We start from the raw sequence: 26,301 nt of genomic DNA on the forward strand, positions 1-26,301 counted from the left end.
CATATCCTGTATCCGATTCCTTTTTGAAAATGAGACGATTTCGTAATGCATGACATTCTCAGTGATGTATGTAGGCATATTACAGTCTGCTACATATCTGTTTAACAAAAGCTTTCAATTCTTATGATTTTAAATCACAAATAATGGCCTTATTCTGATTTCATAATATGATCTCAACAAAATAAAGCATTAGAGGATTCCTAAAGCATTACTAAAATTCGTGTTCAGCTGTGCACCTACTATGCAAGCGTGTCACAGAAAGCACTATGGAGCCATCTACTGTTGAAGACGATAATCACTTTTACTGTTTATTGTGGTAGGTTATACACAATCAAGAGATTGAACCAAAGTGCTTTTTAACAGCCATATCTTTATATTTTCACCGACCTGACTGAGGCTAATGTGGGAGACATTTTTTCTATGCTATTTGAGGTTACAATAAATTTGAAAAATTGTATATAAATTACACTGTGTGACATCCTGTAATTTTTGTGCTTGAGAATACCTCGTGCTGGGATTCTGCTATCTGACCTGCAGCATTACAGGAGTTGATGCGGGCTCAGGACTTGCACCACCCCCCACTGTCAAGAAACATTGGCTATGGTGGCTACTCATGGATATTTTTTTTTTTTTTTCCAGCATGGACTAATCCTCAATTTTAAATTATGTGTTGGATTGTATGACAGTTAAAGGGAATATGTCAGCAGGTGTTTGCGATGTAATTTAAAGTCCGCATGATATTGGGGTTAACACACAGATTTCAGTGGTGAATCTCTTTTCACACTTTGCTGCTGTTTACTTGTAATGTTTCTTTTAGTTTAAGGAGATTATTATTGCTGGACTAGGTCAGTTTGGCACACCCTCTGCTGTGATTAGCAGCTCAGTGTGTATAGACATTTTGCATAGAGAGCCTGGTGTGAGCGGGGGCAGCTTTCTGAGCTCTGATAAATGCTAAATCTAAAATCTGATTGTGTCAGAACTGCTCCACCCAGTAAACTAAGTGGTACATCATTTGGTTCAGGGTCTTGTTTCCTACATTATGCTGCTCTCAGATGAGGTAGCAAAAACCTACTGACAGATTCCCTTTAAAGCAATTAAACTAGGAGGATCAGAGAAAGTTTCCCATTAAAAATAAGCTCTTGAGTCGTTAAATGTCTTGCCACTACATTGGTCCATGTCTGTCTTCTCATAGAGCAATGAAGTGCCATACTGGCACATGACTGCTGCACCCAATCATTGGCTTTGGCTGACATATGCCGCACCAGCTGGGAACAGATGAGGCCAATGATTGGCTGCAGTGGTCTCTTTTTGCGCCTCACTTCGAGAGATTAAGGAAAAAAGAGGCTAAGCCGACAGGAGAATCAGATAGTGTTGGTTTTTTTTTTGGTTTTTTTTTGTTTTGTATTACGTATATGACAATATTTTCTGAATTTTAATTAAATGTCTTAAACTTGTGGATAACCTCTTTATATCAATGTATCCTCAAGTATATTGGCTAGCTATCTTTTCTGCCAGAAGGGTTTTTGATTGATGGGCAGATCTCAGATTGTAAACTGTAACTATGCAATGTTTTCAATCCCTCTGAATTACAATCATTGGTGAAACCATTGATTACACTATTAACATTGAAATCCGTGTGATGGGTGGGTCCTTCAGCGTGTGAGACCCTCAACACTGGCTATGACATGCGTTTTCTGAATGGGGCCTCTCTTATCTTGAAATATCCTTAGTCCTCACCATTTAAATGACTTTTCTTTTTGAAAGTTAATGTTTTATATATTTAATTATTTGTCAATGCTTACATTATTTCCCTATTTTATCTTCTAGATTTCCAGGAGCCCTATGCTGTGGTTGTGCTTTTAGAACAAGATTTAGTAGTTATAGACCTTGCACAAAATGGGTAAGCTTTTATTTGCTTCCACCATTGACCTTTGTCTATATGCCACCTATTACATGGACAGAAATGTGTGGCCATGTAATTCTAGATTATATTAAAAGTAAAAAATTAGACTGGCACCTGAAAACTTGGATGTAATTTTATTACATACAAAATAATATACAAAAGTAGTACCATGGGTCCCTTGTGGGTTTAATTATGATAACAAAAATCATTTAAAATGTCAGTAATCTAAAAAATATAAAACAAAATCAATACCACCTATTTAAATAAATTATATAAATGCAATATGACTAACTGTGCAGCAGCAACAAATAGACATTAATAATTCAGACATAACAAAGGGTGTGGTTGATACAAAATCCCTTTTCAATGTGAATTGGGTACAAAGTAATTAAAGAAAAAAAGTTTTGCGCAAAGCGTTTAATACGTAGCAAACTTCTTTGCACTGTGATTATATATAAGAAAACAAACAAACTGTGGAATGTGAAACCCAAGTTGATGCGGGTTTGATAATTAAAGTAAACCTGTCAGGTGCAATATGCACCCAGAACGGTGAGCAGTTGTTTTTGCATGTTGCTAATCCCTACCTAATTGTCCCAGCATTTAGTAGCATAGATAGAGATCTTAAAATATCTTTAGAAATAATTTTTTTAATGATATGTTAATGAGCGCAGGGACTAATCACAAGAGCATTTGTTCCTGCGCTCCTTCCGCCCTCTTGGTAGGGGCGTGCTAACATGCTATACAATGCAGCATCATCATATAAACCTAAGGCAAAAAAAAAACCTTCTAAAATACAATACTTTATTAATAAGTCTTAAAAAGGGAAAAATCCCAACATTTTCAACAATTGAAGATAAAATACAATAAACCAAAAACACAAAGGAGGGGCCTGGCCCTTAAATCGCCCTGGATTTCCCTCTTCCTTGCTGCGGAGGTCGGCACCCTAAAGCCTGCGCAGTTTGGCGCCCCCGCTCAACGAAGACTATCCCTACGGGCCCTAAACTGACCCTGACAATTAGGAGGTGATAGTATTATGGAGGATAATTCCAAATATCGAACCAACAATCCTTTTAAAGAAATGTAATCCATATACACTATGACCCAAGGGACCCAAGGGACTTGATACTTCTGGGAGGAAGTGTGGGTTTGCCTACTTGCAGTGTCACATGGGACCACCAGCATCTTTCATCTTTTAATGTTCCTTGAACTAACTACTAATTTATCCACCCCTGAAGAACCTCAAATAGATGAGGGGAAACGCGTTGGGTGTTTCTGTTTGGAACCATTAGGTTGTTGACGGGTGATTTTTGTTTGGGTATTTATACCCTACTATGCTTCCAATTTAATTGTATTGGTCATAGTGTATCTGGATTACATTTCTTTAAATTGATTGTTGGTTCGATATTTGGAATTATCCTCCATAATACTATCACCTCCTAATTGTCAGGGTCAGTTTAGGGCCCGGAGGGATAGTCTTCGTTGAGCGGGGGCGCCAAACTGCGCAGGCTTTAGGGTGCCGACCTCCGCAGCAAGTAAGGGGGAAATCCAGGGCGATTTAAGGGCCAGGCCCCTCCTTTGTGTTTTTGGTTTATTGTATTTTATCTTCAATTGTTGAAAATGTTGGGATTTTTCCCTTTTTAAGACTTATTAATAAAGTATTGTATTTTAGAAGTTTTTTTGCCTTAGGTTTATACACTTGTACTTCTAAGCTATTTTTTCTGAGTATTTACAATGCAGCATCATCAGCGGTGAGGCGCATACCTGTGTCCACTTTCACCGATGATCAGAAATCCCAGCCCTTCCGGTCATGCTCAGTATGAAGCCGGGTGTACCCGTCCCGGCTTCAGAGCGATCTAGTGCGCATAACCAGAAGTGCCAGGACTTCTGATCAGCGGTGACAGAGGACACAGGTACGCGCCTCACCGCTGATGATGCTGCACTGAATAGTATGTTAGTACGCCCATGTGGGTGTGCTAACATGCCAAGAGATCGGAATGAGCGCAGGACCTAACGCTCTTGCGACTAGTCCCTGCGCTCATCATAAAAGTTCTTAAGAAATACTTTTTCTAAAGATCTCTTTATCTATGCTACTAGATACAGGTATGGCTAGGCAGGGATTAGCAATATGCACCCAGAACTGCTCTGGGTTCTGGGTATATATTGCACCTGACAGTTTCCCTTTAAAATAGGTAGATTTGCTGTGTGGATTCCAAACTGGATTTCACTAAAAATATATAAGGTGTGCTGCATTATACAGCAATTTGACATTGCAACCGTAAATGGAGACACATACTGTCAGTTTTGTCTTTTTCCTGGGCTATGACAGCATATGATAAGCTGGTAGAAATAGATCTCCACACCAGAGGGACCGACAATAACAAAAAATATCCCAGTGACCGCAAATACAAGCAGCGTGTAGCTTGATTGGTGAAGCAGATTGTTCTACTCACTAGCAGGACTGACTCATCTCAATCTGCATGTCTCAGCGTCTGCAGCTAGTTCACAGGCTCCAAGGTGGAAACCCAGCAGGGTCAATTAGATGGATTCCTGTCTTGATGCAGACCTAGACACACATACAGATGATAATGTGGACGGCGGTATCCGATTTTTTAATGACTGAATAGATGACTAGATTAAGGTGGTGTCACACACAGCAACGGCGACAACGACGTCACTGCTACGTCACCATTTTCTGTGACGTGACAGCGATGTTCTGTCGCTGTGTGTGACATCCAGCAACGACCTGGCCCCTGCTGGGAGGTCGCCGGTCGTTGCTGAATGTCCTGCTTCATTTTTTGCTCGTCGCTCTCCCGCTGTGAAGCGCACATCGCTGTGTGGGACAGCGAGAGAGCGACGAACTGAAGCGAGCAGGGAGACTGCGTCTGGCAGCCTGCGGTAAGCTGTAACCAAGGGAAACATCGGGTAACCAAGAAGCCCTTTCCTTTGTTACCCGATATTTACATTAGTTACTTGCACCGCCGCTCTCACGCTGCCAGTGCCGGCTCCCTGCACACCTAGCCAGGGTACACATCGGGTTAATTACCCGATGTGTACTCCAGCTACGTGAGCAGGGAGCCGGCACTGGCAGCGTGAGAGCACACCGCTTAGCGCTGGCTCCCTGCACACGTAGCCGGAGTACACATCGGGTAATTAACCCGATGTGTACCCTGGCTAGGAGAGCAGGGAGCCAGCGCTAAGCGTGTGCGCTGGTAACCAAGGTAAATATCGGGTAATGGTTACCCGATATTTAACTTAGTTACCAAGTGCATCATGGCTTCCACAGCGACGCGCGTCGTTATGATCGCTGCTGCGTCTGCTGTGTTTGACAGCTTAGCAGCGATCATAACAGCGACTTACTAGGTCGCTGTTGCGTCACAGAAAATGGTGATGTAACAGCGACGTCGTTGTCGCTATGTGTGAACCCAGCTTTAGACTCGTTGCGAAACCTCCCTGGATCCTTTCTCATTCGTAATGATCTTCATTCAAAAAATGACATTTAAATATCATTGGTATCCGCTACAAATCATGGTATGAATCATGAAACTCCATACTACATTATTCAAAATATACATGCAGACTTATTTCTCCGAGAAACAGTTTTAAATACTGCAACCATATATAGCTCTAATAAATGGCACTCGAATAGCCTGTTAAGAGATGATGCCACCATCAGTGGCAAATAAAATAAATATTTATTTTCTTTTTTTTTTTCCTTCTCTTCCCATTTTCCTTTAAAAAAAAATGTTGGTTATTATATTATCTTAAATTTACCACTTAGAAACCTATTACAGAAGGTAGTATATCAACTTTGACCCAGAATGCTACCTTAAATTATATAGTATAAAAACAATTTTTATTGAGATACATTAAAAAATTCAAAATTCCACCTGTGAAAATTAACACACAAACATAATCCCAAGACCATGGAACATCTCCAAAATATCCGTCTAGAGGAACAATATTATTCCATAGAAAATCACGTTAATAATCATGCCAAGGGTATAGTTTTTAAATGACCCTTACTCTTTCTTTCCTCTACCTGCCAATGGAGGTGCAACATAAAGTCACAATACACCCTAAAGGTAAAAAGGTGCCCCCATTCCTCGGCGGCTTTCCCTCCTAAGATATCCCTAATCTCCCTCGTAATCAAATGAGGTCTAGAGGTTATATCATTAATGGTCAGGGAAGATAGAGAAAATAGACTTATCTGAAAAGATGTTTTGGGTCAGGAATAGTCCCTTAGCAATCCTTTTTTCCTTTTTTCATAACGTGAGGACGTGCGGTCCTTCCATGGTCCTCAACCCAATAAAACAATTGCATACAGTCTCAACGCGTTTCTCCCCATATTATTAGTTAGGGTTCATCAGGAGACAAATGAAAAATGACTGGCTCAATCGCCTGTGGAACAAACAAATATCAGCAACCCCAAATCCAAAACGTATAGAAAAATCTCAAGAGGTAGAACAAACATACCTAATAGTTGTTAAGGGGGCTACTCATTCAGCAGCACACACCTCTCCATGTGGATGTATATAATGGACGTCTTGCCCTGTAGCTACCTCTCCCTAAATACTCCCATACAGGGGTTATCTTAATTAGGTAATTGCCTCCAGGAACGCCCAGTTGCCAGGGAAACCCCGGATGTATACTACACATGCACTCACCCTTCAGATAAAATCGGAGCCCATGCCGGAAGTAAACAATCCCACATGACCCATCCGGGTCATGTGACTCCACCGGCAACGTCATCGGATCAACCCGGCTTCCCCATGACACGCATGGAATAACCGGAAGTGACGTGCAGTCCTGGACGTCCCGTATCCCAGCATAATGCTGCCCACGTGGGCACCGCCCACAGGATCACCTGACAGCATAGGCCGTCCCCCTCATCCCCGATATACATCCCCGCCTCCCTAAACCTCACGCAGGATCATAACAATAAGTAGTTTCAAACTCTCTATTAACCCTCCTCATTTAGAACCTATGAAGGGGAAAATGATATACATGCATAGCAATTCTTTATTTAAATATATTGAACTGGAGCCCGCGCCAGGAAATAACAGACCCACATGATCCACCTGGGTCACATGATCGCACAGGCTACAATACAGATCCCAAACACTATATATCCCAGCCATAACATATTTCTCCCCATACACTTAATTAAGGTTCATCAGGAAACAATGAAACATAACTGGCCCAATCGCCTAATAGTTATTAAGGGGGCTACTCATTCAGCAGCATATATCTCTCCATATAGATGTATATAGTGAACCTAATTCCAAAGAGAGGTAGGGGAGAGGGAGGTGGGGGAGGGGGGGGGGGGGTGGAGAGGAAAAAGAGGATTTAAATCAAGGAAAACCAGCCAGACCAGAGATACATAATACAACACTACGATGGCCATAAACCAATATCAATTTCCCATAGGGTCAGTTCTAATACTCTAACAAGATAAATCTACAAGGATTCAGAAAATGGGGTGATCATGGATAAGAGATTAATTGGATTCAAAATATCATAAGATGGTGAAAAATAGTTTCACTCATCCAGACATGGCTCATTCCTTCACGGAATAATATCAGCCTGACGGGTATAGATCAGAAAAATTGTTTAGATGTAGTCCAGGGTGTCTCCATTTCGAGACAGATGCCTATTACAAGAAGCAGCCAAACGTCAGCTGTTCGTTTAAGCCTTTTGGGTGTACACAGTCAAAACGATATATCCATTTGCTTTCCCTTTGTAACAGGAGTTTATTCCAATTGCCCTTTCTAATTGGCTCCGGGGCGACTTCAATGATTTTAAAGGCAATGGCGTTCAGATCTCCACCGTGTACCTGCCTAACATGTCGTGAGATCGAGGTGTCTCTCTCGTTTCGTATGTCCCCCAGGTGTTCCCCGATCCGTTTTCTTAGTTCTCTTTTCGTTTTCCCAATATAGTCCAGGGGGCAAGTGCATTTTGCCACATAAATAACCCCCTCGGTACTACAATTGGCAAAATCTCGGATCTCATATACACGGTGCGTACATGCCGACACCACCTGCTTCCCCGGTGAAATCCACTTGCAGAACTTGCAGCGTCCGCATCTATACACTCCATTTACCTTCCTGTCTAGCCATGTCCCTTCTCTTTGAGGCGCCTGGTACAAACTATGCACCAACCTGTCTTTCAGGGACCTCCCCTTTCGAAAGGTAATCAAAGGCCGTACCCCAATGAAATCCTTAAGATTCGGGTCCGCCCTCAAGATTCCCCAGTGTTTTTCCAGGATCGTATACACCTCCCGATTATGAATGTCAAAGGTGCCAATCACCCTCGTGATACTCTCAAGCTCTTCCTTCTGTTTAGCCACTAGTAATTCTTCCCTATCTCTCAATACCGCATGTTTATAGGCTTTTTTTAGGGTACTAGCTGGATACCCCCTCTCCGTAAACCTCTGACAAAGATCTCCCGCTTGTTTATGAAATGCTTCACTTGTGGAACAATTTCGCTTCAGTCTTAGATATTGGCCTCTCGGTATCCCTCTTTTTAAAGGTTCAGGATGATGACTCGTCCACTGTAGGAAACTGTTGGTCGCCGTCTTTTTTCTAAAGACCTGGGTTTCTATCTGTCCCTCAGTTCCCCTCATCAGAAGGACATCCAGAAAGGCCATTTTGTCAACACCTATATCATAGGTAAATGATAGACCAATATTGTTCCTATTTAAGTACTTCACAAAGTCTTGAAAGGAACCGACTGTCCCGGTCCAAAGGACCAGGACGTCGTCAATATAACGGCCCCAGTAGATAATGTGTTTAACCCATTCTGAGTGTGGTTCCTGGAACACTATTGTATCCTCCTACCAGCCCAGGTACAAATTTGCATACAATGGGGCACATGAACACCCCATCGCAGTGCCCCTGAGCTGGTGGTAGTATTTCCCATTAAAGATAAAACAATTATGGGTCAAAATGTGTTCCATCAGTTTTAAAGTGAACCTACTATGCTTCTCATAATGGGTACCTCTACTGTCCAAGAAGTACTTTACTGCCTTCAGCCCTAGATCATGCGGGATAGAGCTATAAAGAGCCTCTACATCTATTGAGGCAAAAATAGTTTCTTCATTAATCATCACTCCATTGATCTTTGTCAAGAGGTCACTCGTATCACGAAGAAGATTTTCTATGGAATAATATTGTTCCTCTAGACGGATATTTTGGAGATGTTCCATGGTCTTGGGATTATGTTTGTGTGTTAATTTTCACAGGTGGAATTTTGAATTTTTTAATGTATCTCAATAAAAATTGTTATATTATCTTTTCACATTTTTAATTCTATATTTGTAGATCTATTATTGACCTACTAATCTTTTAGAAAACCAAACTGCTCCATCTCTTCATTTGAGACCATGGGGAATTAGTGTCTCGAATTTGTAAATATATCTAGCTTCTGCTCTAGACATCTGAGCTCTAACTTTCCCCCTCCCAAATTTTCTTGACTCAATGTAATGCTGTAAAAAATAAACCCTTTGGGTTACTATTATATTGACAGTACGTGTTTTCTCAAATAAATTTTTAATATTATGTCCAGCTATTCTTTTTTCAAAGGGTCTACTGGTTCTCCCAATGTACGGTTTAGAATAAGGACATTTAGTTAGATAAATAACACCCTCACTTTTGCTCATAAATGTTTCCTCAATATTCCAATCAAAAGAATTTTTGTGGATTTGACACTTAAAGCTTTTTTATTTTTATCAAATGTCTTTTGTCTACAACATGTGCACATTAGACACAAAAAACTCCTTGATTGATGGCAATATATTGATTTGGGGTTTTGGTCCTCTATATTGGACTGTGGGAGCCACTTTAATATTTATATATGTATCAAATTTGCTTAATGGACGACTAGGAGCAAATTGTAAACCTTTATTTAACAAATTATCTTGTGTTTTGGTCAACTGCTTAAATAAATAATAGAATACATAGCAGCTATTGAATTTTCCTTTTTTTTTTGGCATTGGAAGTTCTTAATTTCATCTGCGTAGTCTTTTATTGGTGCTGATTTGTGTCCTCACCACAGTGTGATCAATCGTGTTGTAAGGTTGTAGTATTTCCACCACTGTCGTATGTACGTGTGGCGCCCCTGAGGCTCATGTCGCCACAGGGTACTGCACCCCACTTAGGGTGTGGTGCTGATCCTGGATCCAAAGGAGGTCGGTTCCAGTTTCATCATCCACAACCACATATACACATGGGTTGCTCCTTCCCCACTGGGGACTGGGCTAGGGTCGGGTACCAAAGGGGTTTCCAACAGTGTGGCATTTACAGGATGCCGTCCACTAGCTTAGGACCTGGGTTGGGGGAGGAGTGGCCACCAGGGAGAGTTAGGAGACACACACACAGAGACACAATTTACTAATTGAGGAGTTCTCCGGCAGGAGAGATAGTGAGCGGACGTCTTTCCCAGTAGCTCCTGTGGGACATAGGAGTTTAACGGTTGCTGAGGAGGATACAGTGTCCGTTCCCCCGGGACCAGCGTTGTTCAGGGTGCAGCACCTTAGGGTGGTGTAATTCCACGTTGCATCACCAGATTCTGCGAGACGGAGAGGTTCCATGCTGCTTCGACCACCCAAGTTTCCAGTGCCAAGTGGCATATAGGACTCCTGGGGCCTAGATCATGGTCAGACTCAAGGGAATCCTCGCTACTGGCACAGGTAACAGTACTCTACCTAGTACAAAAGGGACTCTTAAGTGCTGCAAGCCACAGGGACCCGCACTAAAAAGTGCAGTGAGGAAGGGTCGCAGACTACCAGATCGGTTCTGACCTCCCGCATATTCGGGATTGACCTGAGCCCATCACGGCAGTGACCAGTGTGACTGGGCTAGCAGCTGAAGTTTTGAGTAAACTACACTCTGAACCTGCAGAGACTGTGTTGGCTCATCCTTATCGGTGCCACCGCCCAGCGCTTGGGCGCCAACATCCATTATAACCCTCATCATCCACCTGTGGCCCGCTCTCACTGTGGGGAGCGACACCATCCCAGCTGCCATAACACCTGCCCCGGCGAGGAACCCAGTAGCAGCGGGTACTCCCTGGCCGCATACCACAGGTGGCGTCACGACAAACTTTTCGCAATACCCCGCTTCCCCCACCATTAACTGTACGCCTCGGGGCAATGGAACCGGGCAAGGCCATGACCCGACCTGAAACAGCTCGGCGAAAAGTAGGTTAACCACCTGCCCCATGGGGTGCTACATACACACAAAGATACTGAAAACCATAACTCAACCCTTCTGGGAGTTTTAAGACCCATAAATAATTATCATCATTGTATTCCAGTAAATTCAGAAACTGTTTTATGTTTAATTAATTTTTATTACTACAAAAAGTACAAAAAAAAACAGTTTATTATATTAAAATTGAATATTAATGCAGATTATACAGTAAATCCAAAACATATCAAGCACATAATTCCAAAAAGGAGGGGCAGGATAGAAGTGGGGACACCAGTAAAAAGCCCAAAAGAGGGAGGGAAACAGACATCAGAGCCTACACCTGACCCAATCAATATATTGGCAAAAATGCATGTAAAATATCGTGTCTGGAGTAAATGCACAATGATTTGAAAATCTAGATAGAAAAGTCCCTGCTGTTCCACAAACGGACACTAGATGGCACTGAAACAGTGAAACCAATCAAAATGTGCCCGTTCGTTACAGCGATGGATTAAATGCAGCAGACTCCAGACTTACCCATGTTAGTGAATTGTGAGGCTCGGATGTCAGGTCCCACCCCACGCCCGACGCACGTTTCAAGGTAATCTTCTTCGGGGGGCCATGAGGGGAATGGAATGAAGTGTGTTTAAATAAAAAAAAAATGGAAAAACAGTAATTAAAAACAAGATAAAAAACACACACATAAAAGTCAATTGACGGATTTAACGGAGGTGCTTCTGAGCGCATGTGGTGGGCGTGTGCACGCTGACACCGCTCAAAGACGCTTCCGGATAGGGGAATCATGGGTAAATGACGTCAGGGAGATTCCCTCCCACCCATGCTTCCCCTGGAATGGCTGGAGAGCATTTGTCATGTGTGCATAGCACCGCCACCCACATGCGCTCACTGTATTAGCACCCACCCTATTTAAACACACTTCTTTCCATTCCCCTCATGGCCCCCGAAGAAGATTACCTTGAAACGTGCGTCGGGCGTGGGTTGGGACCTGACATCCGAGCCTCACAATTCACTAACATGAGTAAGTCTGGAGTCTGCTGCATTTAATCCATCGCTGTAACGAACGGGCACATTTTGATTGGTTTCACTGTTTGAGTGCTATCTAGTGTCCGTTTGTGGAACAGCAGGGACTTTTCTATCTAGATTTTCAAATCATTGTGCATTTACTCCAGACACGATATTTTACGTGCATTTTTGCCCATATATTGATTGGGTCAGGTGTAGGCTCTGATGTCTGTTTTCCCTCCCTCTTTTGGGCTTTTTACTGGTGTCCCCACTTCTATCCTGCCCCTCCTTTTTGGAATTATGTGCTTGATATGTTTTGGATTTACTGTATAATCTGCATTAATATTCAATTTTAATAAACTGTTTTTTGTACTTTTTGTAGTAATAAAAATTAATTAAACATAAAACAGTTTCTGAATTTACTGGAATACAATGGTTATAATTATTTATGGGTCTTAAAACTCCCAGAAGGGTTGAGTTATGGTTTTCAGTGTCTTATGTGGGAGTGACCCAATGATTAAAGAATGAGGTCCCGTTTTTGCCCTATTTTTGTGGTTAATTATACACACAAAGATGTATGATACGTATTGGACACTTTTTGAAAAGAAAAAAAAAAGTGATTACTTTGCATCCAGTTCACATTGAAAAGGTATTTTGTATCAACCACACCCTTTGTTCAAACTGAATGGTGCTTTTGGTAGTATTGATTATTATTTTAATTTTAATATTTTTACATTTATTGCTGACATTTTAAATTGTGTTTTGGGGGTTTTTTTTGTTTTGTTTTGTTTTATTTAATCATCCACAATGGCCCAATGGTAATACTATTGTATTATTTTGTATGTAATAACATTATATCCAGGTTTTCAGGTGACAGTCTAATTTTTATTGTTAATATAAATCATTCTTTTCATACTCTGTTGGGTGTCAGAGTAAGACTGCAGCACTGAAATTCTGTTTTTATAACTATTGCAAATTTATAGTGTGCTCTTTTCTATTTTATTAGGTAATTCTAGATGCCTAAAATTGATCTGATGTGCAGTTTCTATTGATAAATGTCAACCGTATATTTGATGTTGCTGAAGTAATTGTTTGCTAGAAAAAAAAAAAAGAACTCAATGTATCGTACATTGAATTAATTAGTCATGACAGAAGTTGCAGTGACAATAACGATTTAGAAGTACAGGAGGGTGCTGTCATCTGTCGACTATCATTATTATTTGGAAAGAAGAGGAAATGCTTCAACAGCCTAGGAGACAAGGAAACATCAACAATTAAAATGTCTTAATTTTCTGAGAAATATAAATGTATTCTAGTGTTACTAGCCACTTCATCACATAGACTACATACAACTGTTAAAGGGTTATTCCCAAATTCCGGTATGTCTTGAGCAGTACATAGCTCTCCAGCCTCTTTCATTTCCTTGTTGGGGGACTGGCACTTCTCCTTTAATGACAGTTCTGGTGCAGTAGCTTCATCCTACTACTGAGCTTATTTTACTGAGACACATTTAACTCTGTCAGCATTGTTCTGATGTTTACACTGTTACCATTGTATTTTATCAAACACCTGGTTCACAAATGTGAGAACAAATCGTGTTTACGAGAGCTGCTCTGCAAAATGCTTATGTTCGGGCTAGTGATTATGCAATTCTGATTACAGAAGCTCCTCATGAGATGAGCAAGTGGTGGAGGTGAATAACTAACTAAAGTATATTAATAAGTGGGCTTGAGAGAGCGGACTGGGATCTTATGAGTTAACTCCCAGTTTGGAATGTAGTTACTGCACCTACTGTGCTCTATTAGATATTAGATGTCTTTGTCAAAAGCTGTACGATAAAAGCTCTCACAGCAATGGACTGAAAATCAAAAAGGTCCATCCGTGGAGCCTCTGTTAGGAGTCTAGACACGGAAAATAGCCAGATATCCCTCCGGGAAAGACCTAGCCAATAGCCGGATGGATATCTGGCTATTTTTTTTGAAACAGCTGTCTGTGGATGGATACCTGGCCTTGGTATTTCCCTTGTCATATCTTTAAACTCGTGAAGAGCTGGATATTGACTAAAAGAGCTACTTAATATGGTGGTTATGGAGGGTCTCCTAAAAAGAGCCACTCCTTGGCTAGGTCCTTCCCGGAGGGATATCTGTCTATTTTCCGTGTCGAGACTCCTAACAGAGGCTCCACGGACCTTTTTGATTTGCATACTTCCCAGGGGGCAATGCACCTAGGATTTCACTGTGTTGAGCGCCCTCGTTGGCTGCCAGCAGTGTTTTCTCTGGCTGGTCTCCCCAAGTTCAGTGATTGTTTTGTCCAGCAATGGAATGAAAGCAGATAGAAAAAGCATGACAATTGTAAACTTTATTTTCCTGCTGTTTAACCAACTAAACCAATTTCATAACACAAGTATAACCCTTTTAAACACTGGGAACTTTTAGTTCGAATTGGGAGTGTTTTTCAAATGTAGAAATTTCCTTTAACAAATAAGCCTTCATTAACAATTCAGCCGTTACAATCTTAAATATAATACTTAAGCTATACCAGACAGCTAAACTGAGTATTTAGTGAGTTCTCATAATAGTGACTTATTGACTTGTAAAGACTTCTAACCTGAATCCTTAAAACACCTTTAGTACAACTGGAATGCCAACTGTGCCAGAATTTTCCGTCATCACTGCCCAGACTCCCTAAGGCTCTTCTGCAGCCATGTTCCAAAAATAAGAACAACAAATCCAGAATATTGCAGTCTGATATATCTAGGAAATGATTGTCAAAAATACGTATGATGATGAAATGTTCAACATTGTGCCCATGTACTTATTAATATGTATTGTAAAAATAGTTAGGCAGCCTATCTATCATACATCAGTCTAAGGCCCCTTTCACACCAGTTTTTTGCCATCAGTCACAATCCGTTTTCTCGACTGATCGATCAATCCATCTGTTTTTTGACGTATCAGACTAGTTGGGGGGCTAAATAATAATTGGAGCATGCTCCGTTAAAAGAAAATGGAATCTGTCGCCTGATTCCGTCATTTGACGGATGACGATGGATCCTGCGCCCATAAGCTTCCATTCTAAAAAAAAACAACGGCTGTCGACGGATCCGTCGCTGTTCATTTTATTGACGTACACAAATATTACTGTGGACATCGTCGCTTTCCGACGGACAAACATTTTTCAATGGATCCGTCGAATGATGGATGAAACGTGAGTCCGTCTGTCACTAATACAAGTCAATGAGAAATAAACCGATCCAGCGGCATCAGTCGCTGGATCCATTTTTTGTGATGTGTGAAAGGGGCCTAAAGCCAGCTTTACACCTTACAATTAGGGATGCGATCTCGTATGCGATGTGACACGCCCAGGTTGCATATGCGATCTAATGAGATTGCACATTGGTCGTTCATTTGCTGTCACACGTGCGTTAGTAGTCTATGTTAAATTGATCAATTTTGTGTGCGATCCTTTAGATCATGTGTTCTGTGACGTATGCATTGGGCACCCTTTTTTTTTTTTAATTTATTGACTTGCCAAGCGTGTGTAATGTGTAGGGATGCGTTTTTACTATGTCATCTGCCATTCAGCTCTGCTACATGGCCGCTAACAGCAGACACAGACAGCCATGTAGCAACGGTGAATGGTAGTTGACAGCAGACACAGAAAGAGCCGCACTGTCAGAATGAACTCGGGTGAACCTCACCCGACTTCATTGTCATGCTGCGGCTCTGTCTGTGTCGCGTCCCGATTAGCGGTCACCTGTGAAGACTCACCGGTGACCGCTAATCTCCTGAGTAAGTGAATTGAGCAGCCCTCTCTCATATACTCACCGATCCCCGATCCCCGGCTCTGCACGGCATTCACACTGCTCCGGCGGCTTTTACTGTTTTGAAAAAGCCGGCCGCCCATTAAACAATCTCGTATTCCCTGCCTTCCCCGCCCACCGGCGCCTATGATTGGTTACAGTGAGACACGCCCCCACGCTGAGTGACAGGTGTCACACTGCACCCAATCACAGCAGCCGGTGGGCGTGTCTATACTGTGTAGTGAAATAAATAATTAAAAAAAACGGCGTGCGGTTCCCCCCAATTTTAATACCAGCCAGATAAAGCCATACGGCTGAAGGCTGGTATTCTCAGGATGGGGAGCTCCACGTTATGGGGAGCCCCCCACCCTAACAATATCAGCCTTCAGCCGCCCAGAATTGCCGCATACATTATATGCGGCAGTTCTGGGACTGTACCCGGCTCTTCCCGATTTGCCCTGGTGCCGTTGGCAAATCGGGGTAATAAGGAGTTATTGGCAGCCCATAGCTGCCAATAAGTCCTAGATTAATCATGTCAGGCGTCTATGAGACACCCTCCATGATTAATCTGTAAATTACAGTAAATAAACACACACGGCCGAAAAAATCCTTTATTGGAAATAAAAAACACACACACATTCCCTGGTTCACCACTTTAATCAGCCCCAAAAAGCCCTCCTTGTCCGGCGTAATCCAGGATGCTCCAGCGTCGCATCCAGCGCTGCTGCATGGAGGTGACCGGAGCTGCAGCACACACAGCCGCTCCGGTCACCTCCACGCAGGTAATGAAGACAGCCGCGCGATCAGCTGATCTGTCACTGAGGTTACCCGCGGCCACCGCTGGATCCAGTGACAGCGGGTAACCTCAGTGACAGCAGCTGATCGCGCGGCTGTCTTCATTACCTGCGTGGAGGTGACCGGAGCGGCTGTGTGTGCTGCAGCTCCGGTCACCTCCATGCAGCAGCGCTGGATGCGACGCTGGAGCATCCTGGATTACGCCGGACATGGAGGGCTTTTTGGGGCTGATTAAAGTGGTGAACCAGGGAATGTGTGTGTGTTTTTTATTTCCAATAAAGGATTTTTTCGGCCGTGTGTGTTTATTTACTGTAATTTACAGATTAATCATGGAGGGTGTCTCATAGACGCCTGACATGATTAATCTAGGACTTATTGGCAGCTATGGGCTGCCAATAACTCCTTATTACCCCGATTTGCCAACGGCACCAGGGCAAATCGGGAAGAGCCGGGTACAGTCCCAGAACTGTCGCATCTAATGTATGCGGCAATTCTGGGCGGCTGCTGGCTGATATTGTTAGGCTGGGGAGCTCCCCATAACGTGGAGCTCCCCATCCTGAGAATACCAGCCTTCAGCCGTATGGCTTTATCTGGCTGGTATTAAAATTGGGGGGGACCGCACGCCGTTTTTTTTAATTATTTAATTATTTATTTCACTACACAGTATAGACACGCCCACTGGCTGCTGTGATTGTGTGCAGTGTGACACCTGTCACTCAGCGTGGGGGCGTGTCTCACTGTAACCAATCATAGGCGCCGGTGGGCGGGGAAAGCAGGGAATACGAGATTGTTTAATGGGCGGCCGGCTTTTTCAAAACAGTAAAAGCCGCCTCAGCAGTGTGAATGCCGTGCAGCATCGGGGATCGGTGAGTATATGAGAAAGGGGGATAGACTGACATGGACAGAGAGAGAGGGACAGAGATAGTGACGGACTGACAGAGATTAGTGCATGACAGACATTGTGAGGCGCTTCAGAACGCAGCTTTTCAGCTGCGCTCTGAAGCAGACCTTTGTTAAGCTGCGGTGCAGAGCGCACACCTGCGCACATAGCCTCAGACATCAAAATCGTATGAGGGATGTCACACGTTACAATTGACTAGTTTCGTACTACTAAACGTCCAATGTATGAGGAATAAACGACGTGTATGCGATCACCGTATTTTCGTTCAATATCGATCGCATGTAGGTTTCACACACAAATACATCACGAACGATGCCGGATGTGCGTCACTTACAACTTGACCCCGACGACGGATTGAAAGATCAATTGAAGTGTGTAAAGCAGGCTTTACAGGCAGGGCCATCACTAGGAAATTGAGGGCCTCATACTGGCAAAATATTTGGGCCCCTTTGAGACTCCGCCCAGACTCCACTCCAGCTCTGCCTATATATATATCCATAATACACCACCTACACCAGCCCTCTCCATAATATCACTCCTGCACTGCCCCTCTGTATATTACACCCACACACCACCCCTCTCCATAATATCTCTCCCACACTGCCCCGTGTATAATATCTCCTCACACTCTGCCCCTCTGTATAATATCCCCCACTTACACTGCCCCTCTGTATAATACCTCTCCCCACACACTGTCTCTCTGTATATTATCTCTGCTATGAACTGCTCCTCTGTATAATATCCCCCCACACTGTTCCTCTGTATAGTATTCCCGCACTCACACTGCTCCTCTGTATAATATACACACACACAAACAAAAACACATACACACACACACTGCCCCTCTGTATAATATCCCACCACATACACTGCCACTCTGTATAATATCCCTCAAGCACGCTGCCTCCTGGTATATATGTCCTCCTCCTGGTATATATGTTCCCATCCTGGTGTGTATGTGTATAAATATATTACATAACCCTTGGCCCCTCGCGGTATGTATATCCCCCTCCTGGCCACGTTCTGGTATAATGACCACATCCTGGTTTTTGTCCCTTTTCTGGTATACATGTCGTCCTTCTTGTAGGGCCCCTCCTGGGGTGTGTGTGGGTGGGTGTGGGTGTCTCTCTATATCCCTCCTGGGCACATTCTAGTATATATGTTCCCACCCTGTGACCTTCCTGGTATATAGGTCCCCATCCTGGGTCCTTTCTGGTATGTATGTCCCATCCTGGTTTATTGTCTCCTTCCTAGCATATAGGTCCCCATCCTGGTATATATATCTCACCCTGGCCTCCTCCTGGTATGCATATCCCCCTCCTGGGCACATTCTGGTATAATGTCCCCATCCTGTTTTTTTCTCCCCTTACTGGTATATTTGTCCTCCTTGTATATATGTCCATTTCTAGGGCCCCTCCTGGTGTATATATATCCTCCTCCTTGGTACATTCTGGTATAATGCCCCCATCTTGGTATATATGTCCTCCTTCTTGTATGTATGTTCCCTTCCTGAGCCTCTCCTTGTATATATTTGTCTGCCGCAAAAAGAAAAAAACAAAACATTTTACTCTCCCTCCCTCGCTCCCACATCACGCGGCATTCTCTCTGAGCTGCAAAGTATTTCAGCTGGACGTCAACCTCCGACGCACATGCAACTGAAGCAAGGCTGTAGCTGGAGTCAGTAGGTTCCCCCACCACTCCAGTGATCTTCAGCTCACGGAGCGCTTACCTTTCCCCACCAGATGCCGCGTTCTCGCCACCTCCATGTTGCCTGCAGCAGTGTGATGAGGTTGAAGAGTGATCTAATCACGCTGGGATGCTGGTTGACGCGCAGGCTCCCTGCTCTGCTCCACTCATCTTGCTTCCGACCACGTGGCTAATTTGCATGCCCTAGAAGGGCTTCACATGCATTTTAGCCGTGTGTGCAGTGGCTGAAGGGACAATGCTGGGCACGTTTGCGGCGGCTGTGACTGGGGCACGGTGAAGAGGGCAGCCTGGCCAGTGCTTCATAAAGGTAAGTGATTACCCCGGGCCCCCCTCTTCACCGGGCCCCATACACAAGTCATGGTTGTAATGCCCTGACAGCAGCCCTGCTAACATGCGTTTAGCTGACACACATATAGGGTCTATTCTTTATACATTGTTGTTGCCTGTGGTCTATATTTTAGGGAAATTACATCTTTATGTTTGTCCATTTTAAGGAAAACTAGCTTCACCAGGTATACAGTAATTTCTTACTATAGTGTGTTCATGTACAAGAAAACAGTAAATGTGTCTGGAGTTTTGGGGAGTATTTTGAGGTTTCAGAGCAGAGACAGGTCTGTGATGGGCTGCCTTTCTGATTTCCTAAAACATAAGTTGGTTGTCAGCAGTGAAAGTATGAGAAGGGAAAATAAGGATGAATATTATTGATATTTCTTTGGGTAGAGCTCAGCTATTCTATGTTGTTAAGTGTACCTTTTTCTTTTGGCAGATATCCTATATTTGAAAACCCTTATCCTCTGAGCATACACGAGTCTCCTGTCACCTGCTGTGAGTATTTTGCGGACTGTCCTGAGGATCTTATCCCTGCACTTTATTTTGTTGGAAACAGGCAAAAGCGACAAGGTTACAGTAAAAAGGTGAGTACTGATGACATTCACATATATACAGATATTCTCTAATTTTATCTGACTAATTTTGCTCTTGTATTACAGGAATGGCCCATCAGTGGTGGTAACTGGGGTGTTGGCACTCAAAGTTACCCAGAGATCATAATCACAGGGTAAGTTGGTTTCGCAATTTCATAGCATTCCCATTCTTTACCTTAAGGACAAAACATAATGTTACTCACTCTGTGGGATTTAAAGGGAACCTGTCAGCATAAATTTGGCAATAAACCTAAAAGATTCCCCTTCTGCAGCTCATGGGCTGCATTCTAGCAAGGTTCCTGTTGCTATTGTGCCCCCTTTCAGACCTAAATAAATACTTTTATTAAGTCTCACCTTTTTGTATGCAAATGTTTTTTATGGTCACGGGGGCAGGCTGTCTTGCGTCCGTTATTCGCCTCCTGCCGCTTTACGCCGTCCCCCATTGCTAATTTCCATACATGAGGACGCCGCCCAGTGCTCCCGAGGTCTCGCACATGCCCAGTGGCACTATCGCGGGACAGCACTGTGTAAAGTGTGACCGCTGGTGAGGTGATTGCGCAGGCGCGAGATTATGGGCGGCACTGTGATTGTCAGAAGCGTCATCCAAGTACCCGCCCATAATCTCGTGCCCGCGCTTTTCCCTCTGCCTCCACCATTATGCGCTAGCGCTGGCCATATGAACCCACGTCACCTATTACCGCAGGCGCGAGATTATGGCCTCATACAGGCCTTTCTTTTTGTTAAGACACAAATATTTTTGTCTTTCAACATATTCTCCCCTAGAATACTGTTTTACAAGTCTAATAAATCGATATCTATGAAAGGAGAAAATGGTAAACTAAAAATTCATATTCAATCTTGAAAGTAATTTTTTTTTTTTTTTAATGTCAACTATTAGGGTATGTGCACATGATCAGGGGGCATATGCGGGGCCAGGAGTCTCCTCCACAGGAGACAACAGCTGCTCGTGCTCACGGTCCGGGCCCTGGCAGTTGCGGTCTCTCGCTGTGTTCTCCCTGCAGAGAACACTCACATCTCCGCAGCAAAGAATTGACATGCTTGCGGCTCGGAGAGCCACACCGCAGGTCAATTTACGCTGTAGGCAGTGCACGCACAGTGGGCAAATCATTCCTAGAAATCCCATCCTCTGTGCTTCAACTGTACATCGCAGCATTTTGGATGCAGCTTAAACATCCTGCATCCAAAACGCTGTGAATCCTGATCATGGGCACGCAGCTTTAGATGATCCTAATTGTGATATTACAGCTCGCATTAGGTCATACATCTTAAAAAAAAATAAATAAAAAAATATCTAGCAGAAAAAGATGAAACCTTACCAACCCCAGGTCAGATTAGCAATGCACTAGGCGAATGCAGCAGACTCCATGATAAAGGTTGGGGCAAAACGCTGAAGACGCATCCTCTCCTAGCCCTACTAAATCATGGAGGGTGTGACTGCCTAGTACTAAATGGACTCACATAAGGCTTGCATAGGTCGCTGGTCACACAGCTATGTGTGGTGCACAGTGTCTGTCCTTCAGCCTATTGATGATGCCCATACTATTGGATCAGGCGGGCTGCCCAGCACTATATAAGTGCCCTCCACAGAACAGACACCTCTATTCACCCAACTAACACCATACAGGATTATGTAAAAACACTTTAAAGTCAATATATTGTGGTTCACTTGATTGTTGCACAATTTGTGATCTAGAACTATGTATAAAATTTGATCTAAACTGCCTTTCAATAAGTGGGAAGCGTGTTTTCTATCCTTTGAAGTCCGTTTCTAAGACTTTAGTTTAGAAATGTTAGTCGTATTTTCTATTAAAAAGCCTCGTATACAAAACATGCATGAATGACTCCAAGTTTATGAATGGAACACTATTTAAAAAAAAAATAAAAAATCTCAGCTCCCCTCTGCTTGAATGAACATCATGTTTATAATTAAAATCTGGGTCAAACGACCATTAAACTTTTATCACAATGATTTTAAAAGCAGCCTTTGGGAAAGTGGAACAGCTGTAAGGTGGGTGAAGCCGGGTTACATTTAAATTTTTTAAAATGCATTTGTGTAAAAGACGTATTCTGGGAATTCTTCACTTCTTTGGACTGATGTTAATGGCATTTTAATTATTCTTGATGATAAAGGTTTAAATCATTGCTCACAACTGTTCTTTGTACATAAGGTATTGCACCGACTATCCCTTCTTTACCTTGTGGTGTTGCCATGAGGTACTGTATTGTGCCCTAGGAGCAAGGATTGGTCATCCATAAAATATGTTTATTGAAATCTGTAAAGAAAAACATATACAGTGGTGTGAAAATGTTTGCCCCGCCTTGATTTCTTATTCTTTTGCATGTTTGTCTTTTTCCCTTAATAATAAAGACCTTCATTTATAAACTGCATTTTGTGTTTACTTGTGTTATCTTTGTCTAATATTTACATTTGTTTGGTGATCTGAAACATTTACGTGTGACAAACATGGGAAAGAATAAGAAATCAGGAAAGGGACAAACTTTTTGACACCGCTGTAAACTCTTAGATATCTATGTCTGATACAACAATCTATGGGAGATCTCTCTGGTATCCGTGTCGCTTTGATCCCGCCTATTTATCACCATACCGGCTAGTCTACGGCGAGCGAGCTGTATCCAATCTAAGCATTCTAATTGAACGTCGGTACGAAAAATGTTAGAACAAAAAAATTAATAGATGTTTATTTATCCTTTTCAGTCATGCGGATGGGTCAATCAAGTTTTGGGATGCATCAGCAAGTGAGTTTTTTTCCTCTTTACATTGAAATGTAAACTGACCAAGTATTTTGTTTTTACACCATTTTAAATGGCTATACCATTAAAGGGAACTTGTCTGGTGCAATATGCACCCAGAATCATGGTGTTGTTTAGTTCTAAATTGGAAAACGTTTTAAAGTGTTTTATACATAAAATAGAAATAATACTGTAATGTTTCCATATTGTTCTCTGTGATGGCACCACTGAAGGTTGACCTCTGACCTCTATAGACAGTTGTTATAAAGTTCCTGTCTCCACCACTGTTCCCCGATCTTACAGCAGATATGGCAGAGAGCAGCAGCGGTCTCTCCTGGTCCCTGGAGGAGGGAAGGTAAAATATATAAATGTGTGGTGCAGCATGATTCGAATGGTTAGATTTTCATCACAGCTATGTCCTAAAAAATAATAATAATAAAAAACCTAAAGCTGATGGTAAAAAAAAAAAATGTATGTAATTTGCGCTAAAAAGAGTACTTAAAGTACTTAAATGGTGCAACAAGGAACTAATAGATTGTGTAGAAGATTCAGACTGGAATCCATAAAATCTTTGACCCACAGAGAAGGAAATAATTTCTGTGCTGTGTACTTATCAGATGTCTATTTTTTTTTCCCCACGTATAATTTGAGCATTTTGGGACAAAATAAAGTTACATCTTTGGAAGTTGAAAGTCAAGTTCATGGTTTTGTGGACAACAAAATAAAATAGAGGGGGTCAGGTTCAGGGCCGGCTCCAGGTTTTTATGGGCCTCAGGCAAAAGATTCTCAGTGGGCCCCATGCACACACAGACACACAGGGGCATGCTAACATTCTATTCATTGCCCAGCGTCATCGGCATAGATGCACATACCTGTGTCTGTTGTCACCACCTCAGACTCCGTGTGTATTCTTAGTGTGCATGATTAGAAATCCCAGCACTTCTGGTCATGCGCTTTATGAAACCAGGTGTAAGTCTAGTGCGCATGACCAGAAGTTCCGGGATTTGTGATCATCTAAATCTAACCCAGCACCTGAGGTGGTGACAACGGACATCGGTACGCGTGTCACAGCTGATGACGCTGGGCATTGGGCGCCCCTGTGGGTGTGCTAACATGCTAAGAGCGTGGACTAGTCACTGGGAAATAACGCTCTTGCAATTATTCCCTGCGCTCATTAGAATATCATAAATGATTTTTAGAAATGTTTTTTCTAAAAATCGATTTATGTTTGCTACTAGATACAGGGACAGTTAGGCAGGGATTAGAAATATGCACCCAGAACTGCTCGTGGTTCTAGGTGCATATTGGAACCTTCAAATGTTCCCTTTAATTGTCCACTTAATATTTAACAATGTCTCCCGAGTCTCCCAAGTACAGCTCCTCTATACACAGTATGATGGGCCCACAGATCCCCTATACACAGTATGATGTCCCCAAAGCTCCCTATACACCATATGATATCCCCAAAGCTCCCTATACACTGTATGATGGGCCCAAAACATCCCTATACATCTATACAGGGTATGACAGTACAATGGGCCCACAGGGGACTGATGTTGGACCTCTCAGATTACAGGGCTGGTCCAAAAAGAAATTTGTATTCCATATTTAATATATATCTTTAGTTTAATATTTAAATCACTTTTCTAAATGTACTTTAAAAATTCCCTCACTAACAGTATAACATCCACCAGCACCACAAAGTACACAGTGCAACAGTCACACAGTATAGACCATAACCGTGAACAGTAATAGCACCCCTCCCCCACATACACATAACCTCATTATATACATGTTATCAGGGCCTTCTAATATATAGCCCCCATACTGCACAGTAATGAACACTGCCACCTGTCATCACAGTAACTAACTTTCCTCCTCATTGTACACAATCTTAGATGTTATCTGCCTCTTACCAGCAGCCCAAAGCTCCTTGTGCAGCAGAGGAAGAGGGAGGCAGAGCTGGCACAGAGCCTTGCACAGGTCTTGGAGGAACAGCCGGGAATCCTGTGCAAACAGGTACACTGTGTGATAGGACATGACCACGCATAAAGTGCTACACAGGCGCATCCTATACATTTTAAAGCTGCCAAGCCCCCACCCCCAGGAAACTGCGTCTGCCGGCCCAAGCACTGCCGTCCCCAGAACGCAGCCAGAGGGCCAGCATACTAAATCACTGCCCCTGCAGACAGAGTAGGCTCCCCCAGCTCTCTGGGGCCCCGGCACTTGGCCGGGTGTGCCGGTTGCGAACGCTGGCCCTGGTCAGGTTGCTTTAAAATTCAGCCATTACTGTAAAAACAGATCCTGCCCAATGAGACTGAAGGCTTGTTTCTTTGGGAGTTAACTTTATCTCACGGTCATACTCTATAGCAACCATCATGAAAATATTACTGTTTGTGAAATGGAAATATATGCTTTTCAGCTAAATTGTCATGGTAAAACTCTATTGTACACCACAATGACTGTACTCTACTTTGCCACCCAGGAGGCATTAAATCTCAAACAAATCCCATCAAACATTTTTACTGGTAAAAGAAAAGTCATCTTAACCACCATGATGGCTAAACGGAACCAAAAAATAGGCACTACAAACCAAATATATACAAGAGAAGTCGTCAGCAATTATACCCACAATACAACTGATCTCCAAATACAGGAAAATGTTATTCTTTTTTCCGAGATGTATTTAACTCCGTTCCATAAGTTGTGTAGGAAATCAAGAAATGCACTTTTTCAAAATACTTTACTCCAGAGCACAACAACAACATAATTCAGGATCTACGAAGACCATTCTAAGGCCTTGTGTGCACACTGCGTTTTTACCCGCTGTTTTACCCACGGTTTTGCTGCAGAAATTTCTTGAGAAATGTTTGTAACCTTTCTGCAGACATTTCCCAGCAAAACCTATGGTAAAAAAAAAATAGCTGTGGGCACACTGCGTTTTTTTCTCAAGAACATTCTTTCTGCAGAATTTCTTGAGAAAATGTGCATGTCACTTCTTTTCCGCAGGTACCTGCGGTATTTCACTCCATTCACTAATGTAATTGCGAAATACCGCGGGTATACCGCAGGTAGCAAATGATGTGCGGTATACCCTCGGTATAGCCGCGGTTTACCTGCGGTAATGTTCATCACTGCCTGCAATTTGCAGGGAAGTGATGTCATTATGACAGGAAGAGGAAGCGGAGCAGAGCAAATACACACACACACACAACACAGACATAGAATACACACACATCACACTCACACACAGACATATAGAATACACATACAAATCAAACGTACAT

General features: G+C 42.8%; 1 protein-coding gene across 3 annotated transcripts in view; it reads left to right on the top strand.

Annotated features, from left to right (window-relative positions):
* STXBP5 (syntaxin binding protein 5) overlaps positions 1-26,301 on the top strand; it is a 611,224-nt gene that overhangs the window by 450,227 nt on the left and 134,696 nt on the right. For all 3 annotated transcript variants that reach the window (XM_075339550.1, XM_075339551.1, XM_075339552.1), the window contains exons 11-14: positions 1,828-1,900; positions 20,086-20,233; positions 20,309-20,376; positions 22,980-23,020. In XM_075339550.1, coding sequence (XP_075195665.1) covers positions 1,828-1,900; positions 20,086-20,233; positions 20,309-20,376; positions 22,980-23,020 — 330 coding nt within the window. The remainder of the gene's footprint in view (positions 1-1,827; positions 1,901-20,085; positions 20,234-20,308; positions 20,377-22,979; positions 23,021-26,301) is intronic.

The sequence above is a fragment of the Anomaloglossus baeobatrachus genome, chromosome 3, assembly GCF_048569485.1.
Source record: "Anomaloglossus baeobatrachus isolate aAnoBae1 chromosome 3, aAnoBae1.hap1, whole genome shotgun sequence".
NCBI classification, from domain to species: Eukaryota; Metazoa; Chordata; class Amphibia; order Anura; family Aromobatidae; genus Anomaloglossus; species Anomaloglossus baeobatrachus.